Here is an 8,128-nt window from a genome sequence, read left to right as displayed (position 1 = left end):
AGGCAAACAGGCATCAAGAAAGCTCTCTGTAACTTTAGCACGTACCTAGGAACCGGCAGGAAGGGAGCTTTCGGAATTATAGTTACCGTTAGCTATTACGTTATAGGTATAAGTTAAGCGTCAGTATCACGGTATCCGTATCAGTAATTACGCAGCCCAGTTTACCTAGAGAGGTATTGGAGCGCTGTAACGACTATTGGTGGCCAATGAGGGGAATACAATAGTAGCCTTTGACGATAGATAGAAACGGTGAAAATTTTACCTATTCACATTTCACTGTCGTCACACGGACGATTTCGTTTTATACATAAAATAACTAATCGGTCAAGTCATTTGCAGAGAAAGCTAGTAAAGGTGAGAATAGATTTACTTCATCATTCCCTTGGGATGTCTTTTTAAGGTGGTAAACCATTGGGTGAAGCAAGAGGAGATGGCCGTTCGCTTGGACAACACGCCCCATTTGACCACTATCAAGCGGAATGAACTCGCATAAAAGAGACATTAAGGTTTGACTCATAAAAAACGCGTTAACTTTCAACCCCGACCGTTAATATTTTTCACCAAAGCGAGTGAATCTTTATAAAAACTACTACACGCCGTCCATCGACACGGATTTCATCTACGTCCGTCCAATTTTTTTCCTTCCCTCTTCCGTTATATTATTGACTGTTCATGCTTCAATAGGCTCGGCGGATGCTTCTAACGGTAGCAAGAGCTCTGCACGTTCAGTGAGAAAATAAATTCGGAACCATTCGTGAAAAAAAAGGAAATTGAGAGGTGGCTGCTGGTTTCATCCAAAAACCACCATGATTCCTTGGTATTGTCAATAATTGCACATTTTGGGTGAAATTATGTATTTTCTTGATAGAATTACATTCAGGTTGGAATAGCGAGAATAGCATTTTTTAAATTGGTAAATTGGAATATATCTGGATATAAGCCATGTATCATTAGCTCATAGTAACTGTTTTGCATATCGCTAGTAGGGTGATAGAAAACGAAGTAAAATAGTTATCCATAATAAGAGGAAAGAATGAAGAGTAAACTAAGGAACGAATATGCTAGTGCAGGATCAATCAGTTTGGAATAATACCATTGGTTCATTTTAGAAGTAGTAGTAGGACTAAGTCGTTGATCCGATGGGCAAAAATGATGTTCGCTCCAAGGTACGAACGATTCTGCTGCATGACCTCGAATAGCCCATACATGCGGTTGTCTAGTATGTATGTACGTCGTCGCAAGGATCTTTATGTCCCTTTCCTCCATGACCTGATCCGGAACCACCCTTGCCCGAATGACCATCACCTGAATGCGAGTGCGCTCCACTAGACGAACCAGAGCCGCTGTTATCTGAACTGCTGCTGCCGGAACTCGACCCCGATCCATTGGATGATCCAGAGCTGCTCTTGTCTGAACTGCTGCTGCCTGAACTCGAACCCGATCCACTAGACGATCCAGAGCTGCTCTTGTCTGAACTGCTGCTACCTGAACTCGACCCCGACCCACTAGATGATCCAGAGCTGCTCTTGTCTGAACTGCTGCTGCCTGAACTCGAACCTGATCCACTAGACGATCCAGAGCTGCTCTTGTCTGAACTGCTGCTGCCTGAACTCGAACCTGATCCACTAGACGATCCAGAGCTGCTCTTGTGCGAACTGCCGCTGCCTGAACTCGAACCTGATCCACTAGATGATCCGGATCCGCTCTTGTGCGAACTGCCGCTGCCTGAACTCGAACCTGATCCACTAGATGATCCGGATCCGCTCTTGTGCGAACTGCTGCTGCCTGAACTCGAACCCGATCCACTAGACGATCCTGAGCTGCTCTTGTCTGAACTGCTGCTGCCTGAATTCGAACCCGATCCACTAGACGATCCGGAGCTGCTCTTGTCTGAACTGCTGCTGCCTGAACTCGAACCCGATCCACTAGACGATCCGGAACTGCTCTTGTCTGAACTGCTGCTGCCTGAACTCGAACCCGATCCACTAGACGATCCAGAGCTGCTCTTGTCTGAACTGCTGCTGCCTGAACTCGAACCCGATCCACTAGACGATCCAGAGCTGCTCTTGTCTGAACTGCTACTGCCTGAACTCGAACCCGATCCATTAGATGATCCGGATCCGCTACTACTGGAACTGCCACCGCCTGAAGTTGAACCCGATCCACTAGATGACCCAGAACTGCCACTTCCCGAACCATGACCGCCTGAGTACGAACCGCCTGATGGTTTGGGTTTGCCTTTTCCTGATCCATGACCACCATCGTCATAGCCTCCTGGACTTGGTTTCCCAGCTACCAAATGGCAACATAGGGTGACGACTACAAACAGCAGAATAAGTTTAGCCATGATGTTGGATTGTTCCTTTAGTCGGTGGACTGTGCTTTCTACTCATGAATCGTTCCGTTTTATACTCTTTTCGTACTCAAAAGTACCAAGTCAATGGCTATCTTATGTTTTTCCTCTAACAATTGAGCAAACATTGCATTGCTCTAAATCATAGAACTGCATGGGTTTTATTTTCTCATCCATTTTTCCACGCTCATCGTCATAACGTGATAGTCGCGTGAAGAGTGTCGTCATCCGGAAAGCAATCCCCTCTTTTGATTGCAAAACCAAAAATATCTTCCAGTCACCTTGTCCGGTTAGAACATTGCAAATTGCAAAGGCTTTCGTACCTATGACTGTGTTTGAAATTCCTCATCATAAATTCCGAGGTTGAAAAAATTCCGTGAACGATATTTTTGGATCAGTGTACGTAGATAAGTTCTCATTAAAAACGATTTATCATCAGGAACCATTGGATTAGAATTCATTGCATAATCATTCTTCTAAATTGTTCTTTTTTAGCGATTAGGTACTGCATACTATTTCTGAAATACCACATTCGATATTTTTACAAACCATTTTCCAAAATCAAGCATCAGAAGTTAGAAGTGAAACGAAAAAATCAAAGTTCTGGCTGAATATTAGGGACCTGCGAAAAAATTTTGACTACTTGCAGAACATTGCAGGTTTAAACAGTGATTCTCGTATTTTTATACCATGTGAAACCATGTTTTTTTTCTTAGATTTCATGAACAAACAAATCGCACATTAAACTAGCTAGAAGAAGAATCCGTGGATCACAAATAACAATGAACAACATAATCGACTATAGACTGGATATCTGAAGTATCGAATGTGCAAGAAGTAATGAGTTTCTACAACAATTGAAAATCGACAATACCGATCACAAATTTCTGAAAATATGATAGAGTAGTGAATTTGACAATTTGTCAGTTTTGATACGAGGATGTATGTATTGATCACGTCTCAAACGAAGGACTAGCTTACATCACATACCATTGTTTTGAGATCCTATGCTCAGTAATATGATGTGAAATGACACTGCGTTTAGAGACAATACATATCTGATTAGTTTGTGCGTCTAATACAACTGAAAAATCGGTTATTCACCTAGTGAAACATGAAAGAAACAATGCTGGTGATGGTAATATTTTTTAAATTGTCGTTATCTTCCCTCAGCTCCACAAAATATAACTAGAATTCCAATTTTCTTCTTCTTTCGACACTGGCCAAACCCCTTGAGTAAATACCTAGCTGTTGTTAATTTCTATCACGGCATGTTATTTGATTATTTCGGCCTTGGTCACTTGTTTTCGCTTTTCAACGTATGCTTATTTCATGTTGTCTTCTCTTCACCGAGTTCTATTTGCATAGGTGTGCCTCTTAGTAAATGTCATTACTTTTGTACCTAACCATAATAAGTTGTTGCATCTGATTTCCTCAAGTTCGTGGTTGGAACTGTCAACAGTAAACGTACCCGACTTACAATCAGTATCGCCAGTAAGCATGAGATCGTCGAGTTAGCAGCTTTTGTTCCATTAGAAAACCTTCTAGGACTTAAAATCGTGCATGTAGTCCATTTGTTTCTATTCTTTGAGCGGCATAAGTTAACAATACCATGAATGAAGCTCCTCGATTCTTTGCAGAGAAAACGTATCGAGTGTTAACAATAAGAATAGAGTGAATAATCTCAAAATAATTATCCATATGAATAAATGAGCTTAGAACATCGTGGGACTCATGTTTAAAAAAAAATCCTTATAATTTCGCATACTCGTATATTGTAGATTTGAGAAAAATGTGAACGAGACAATTGTGGACTCATATCTAACGAGCTGTGGCTCCTGATCTTTATTGTCGACAATGGTCTTCGTGAATGAGCTATCGGTGAATGGATTAGAAAAAGTATCTCAATGTGAACAATGAGAGTGAGATTATCGAACTGTACTCTATGTGAAGTCGGAAATTTAGTCACCGGCTACATATAAGCATTACAAATTGACCTGTCAACTATCAGAATTGAATATACTAATCTTACGCAGAACTGAAAAGAATGTATGTAGATTAAATCTGGAGTATCAACCAGTCAACTCAAGTATTAGGTGGATCTTCGTTTTTATTCAGTAACAGCATCAATTAGGTAATAATAAGACACAGGGAATTAGAGGCTGCGATTTTCGTCAGCTGAATCAGAAGAACTGTGGAAAATAATCTAGCAAAACGTTCATATCTGCGAATAATCTCTAAGCCTTGGCCAACTTAGAGCTGCAATCATGATAAATACTTCTTATTAGGCATTTCTAGATCTAACAAAAAAGTTGAAGAATTATTGCCAAAATATACATATTACATACCTAGCAGATACCTTACAAGAATATATGGGTGGATTTCAAAAATTAAAGCTAAGATATTAGGCAAAAATAGCCCTTTATAGTTGAAAAAAGTGGTTAATATGGAGTTTTTAGCGCACTTGTAGGTGCAGCAATCGTCGATATGGAACCATATTTTTCATTTGTGTGGAAAATTATCCGATCCAAAGCTATCCTGATTTATGACTGCCTGAATTCGATTTCGATCCACTATATGACCCAGACTTGTTCTTACTGGAACTATTGCCGCCTGAACTCGAGGTTGATCCACTAGATGATCCGGAACGACTCTTATTGGAATCAGTGTGACCAGAGTTTGAATGTTTCCCAGTAGATGATCCAGAACTGTGCCTGTGATGACTGCTGCTACCGGATTCTGATCCCGATTCACTGCATGATTTGGAACCGCTCTCTTCGGAACTTCCACTACCGGATTTCGAGTACGATTCGCTGTATGACCTGGAGCCGCTCTCTCTGGAACTTCCACTACCGGATTCTGATCCCGATTCGCTGCATGATCTGGAACCGCTCTCTTCGGAACTTCCACTACCGGATTTCGAGTAGGATTCGCTGTATGATCTGGAACCGCTCTCTCTGGAACTTCCACTACCGGATTCTGATCCCGATTCGCTGCATGATCTGGAACCGCTCTCTTCGGAACTTCCACTACCGGATTTCGAGTAGGATTCGCTGTATGATCTGGAACCGCTCTCTCTGGAACTTCTGCTTCCGGATTCTGATCCCGATTCGCTGCATGATCTGGAACCGCTCTCTTCGGAACTTCCACTACCGGATTTCGAGTAGGATTCGCTGTATGATCTGGAACCGCTCTCTCTGGAACTTCTGCTACCGGATTCTGATCCCGATTCGCTGTATGATCTGGAACCGCTCTCTCTGGAACTTCTGCTACCGGATTTCGAGAACGATTCGCTGTATGATCTGGAACCGCTCTCTCTGGAACTTCCACTACCGGATTCTGATCCCGATTCGCTGCATGATCTGGAACCGCTCTCTTCGGAACTTCCACTACCGGATTTCGAGTAGGATTCGCTGTATGATCTGGAACCGCTCTCTCTGGAACTTCTGCTACCGGATTCTGATCCCGGTTCGCTGCATGATCTGGAACCGCTCTCTCCGGAACTTCCACTACCGGATTTCGAGTAGGATTCGCTGTATGATCTGGAACCGCTCTCTCTGGAACTTCTGCTAGCGGATTCGGATCCCGATTCGCTGCATGATTTGGAACCGCTCTCTTCGGAACTTCCACTACCGGATTCTGATCCCGATTCGCTGCATGATCTGGAACCGCTCTCTCCGGAACTTCCACTACCGGATTTCGAGTAGGATTCGCTGTATGATCTGGAACCGCTCTCTCTAGAACTTCTGCTACCGGATTCTGATCCCGATTCGCTGCATGATCTGGAACCGCTCTCTCCGGAACTTCCACTACCGGATTTCGAGTAGGATTCGCTGTATGATCTGGAACCGCTCTCTCTAGAACTTCTGCTACCGGATTCTGATCCCGATTCGCTGCATGATCTGGAACCGCTCTCTCCGGAACTTCCACTACCGGATTTCGAGTAGGATTCGCTGTATGATCTGGAACCGCTCTCTCTAGAACTTCTGCTACTGGATTCGGATCCCGATTCGCTGCATGATTTGGAACCGCTCTCTTCGGAACTTCCACTACCGGATTCTGATCCCGATTCGCTGTATGATCTGGAACCGCTCTCTCTGGAACTTCTGCTACCAGATTCTGAGCAAGATTCACTAGCTGATACCGAAGTGTGATCGTAACTCCCTACATCTTCACAGCTGCTATTGCTTTGACTATCATCATTCTCATTGTCACTGTTGCTTTCACAGCTCTCGCTTCCATTACCTTCACTACCTTGCTGACCATGGCCACCTTCTTCTTCCTCGCAGCTTGCGCCAAGGATTTTGGTCACCCATTTCGTCACTAATTTGATTCCGTTTTTCAACCCTGAACCAGACCACTCGCGATTGCGGTATGTATCACCTTGACCCTGGTCACTAGATTCCTCACAGGAATAATCATCATTTCCACCTTTGCTACCTGGACCTCCTTTATGGTCCTCTTGTCCAGAATCCTCACAAGAATGGTCAATATCTTTGTCTCTGCCTCCACCACCATGACCTCCTGGATGACCTGGGCCACCAGATTCCTCGCAGGAATGATCGTCATTTCCACCTTTGCTACCTGGACCTCCTTTATGGTCTTGTTGTCCAGAATCCTCACAAGAATGGTCAATATCTTTGTCTCTTCCTCCGCCACCATATCCTCCTTGATAACCTCTGCCATCTAATTCCTCACAGGAATAACCGTCATTTTTACCTTTGTTACCTGGACCTCCTTGATGACCTTGTTTTCCTGAATCCTCACAAGAATGGTCAATATCTTTGTCTCTGCCTCCACCACCATGACCTCCTGGATGACCTGGGCCACCAGATTCCTCGCAGGAATGATCATCAACTCTGCCGTTACCTCTTCCTTTACCGCCACCCCTTGTATATGGGCCTAAGTTGCCAGTTACTACATGCCAGGAAACAATAGTCACAGCAAATAGCGCAATTATTTTCACCATCTTCATTCGATTCAACTCATTTGCCGACTGTTTCTTGGCTCCCACAATTTTCTCTTTTTATATTCACTTGTTCGTACATACACGTTGCTTACACGTCGTTATGCTACCGTTTGTTTTTCACAATTGAATAAACACGTTAATGTCCAGAGTTAAATTCTTCTCTTGTCAAGTCTTCATTTGCTTTGCAGTATTTTTACACGAATAGCAAACCCGTTGATGCATATCGAAGCTTTCTGATCTTAGAAAAAGTCAAATATGGCTCGCGTACTTTTATCCGTGATTTTTCAATGAATTTTCCCTTACTCAAATACGTACATCATGTCTAGCTTCTGCTGTTATGACAGATGACATAAATGCTACAAGCATGAATATACTTATCCTAATAAATGGTCCGATAATATTTTTCCTCCACTCAATGTTTATAACGATCGTTTTTTTATAAATTTCTTAATACGTCTGTCTGCTAATTATATTGTTATCAAATTTAATTGTTGTGTCAGGTCGTCAAAACTACTTATTTGTTCTTCACGCCCCTTTCGTCTAAGTTTCGAGAAAATATGATCTACTCCCCGGACTCAGTATATTTCACTTCTATTTCATTCAGCGAGCATGGATTCCCGTGAAAGCTTTCTTTAATTCAACAAATCGCTACAATAAGAATAAGACTAGTAATTGGTAGATCAATAATACATCATTGTGGATTATAGAAATCATAAAGGATTGCTTTTGATGCGTGGACATGGTATTTGAAGAAGAGATTATGTATAAGAATAGCCGAGCACGTGAATTTTTAGTCATCCTTCAGA

General features: G+C 42.6%; 1 protein-coding gene across 1 annotated transcript; it reads right to left on the bottom strand.

Annotated features, from left to right (window-relative positions):
* Positions 1-1,201: 1,201 nt before the first annotated feature.
* On the bottom strand, positions 1,202-7,370 carry LOC112695058 (hornerin-like). Its single transcript, XM_048651365.1, has 3 exons — positions 4,888-7,370; positions 4,122-4,228; positions 1,202-2,385 (listed from the first exon to the last, which is right to left on the bottom strand). Exons 1-3 carry the CDS (start codon positions 7,326-7,328, stop codon positions 1,217-1,219), a joined length of 3,717 nt encoding a protein of 1,238 aa, XP_048507322.1. The 5' UTR covers positions 7,329-7,370; the 3' UTR covers positions 1,202-1,216.
* Between the last annotated feature and the right edge of the window lie 758 nt (positions 7,371-8,128).

Source organism: Athalia rosae, chromosome 2, assembly GCF_917208135.1.
Source record: "Athalia rosae chromosome 2, iyAthRosa1.1, whole genome shotgun sequence".
NCBI classification, from domain to species: Eukaryota; Metazoa; Arthropoda; class Insecta; order Hymenoptera; family Athaliidae; genus Athalia; species Athalia rosae.
Note: the sequence above shows the minus strand (reverse complement) of the source record. Positions and strands in the feature narration are given on the sequence as shown.

Excerpts from the sequence above, each read along its gene's own strand:
- LOC112695058 (XM_048651365.1), bottom strand. The coding sequence starts at position 7,328 with ATGAAGATGGTGAAAATAATTGCGCTATTTGCTGTGACTATTGTTTCC. Across the intron at positions 4,229-4,887 it reads GGCAGTCATAAATCAGGATA|CTCATTCACGAAGACCATTG; the intron begins GCTTTGGATCGG and ends ATTCACCGATAG. Across the intron at positions 2,386-4,121 it reads CTCAAATCTACAATATACGA|AAAGCACAGTCCACCGACTA; the intron begins GTATGCGAAATT and ends ATTCATGAGTAG.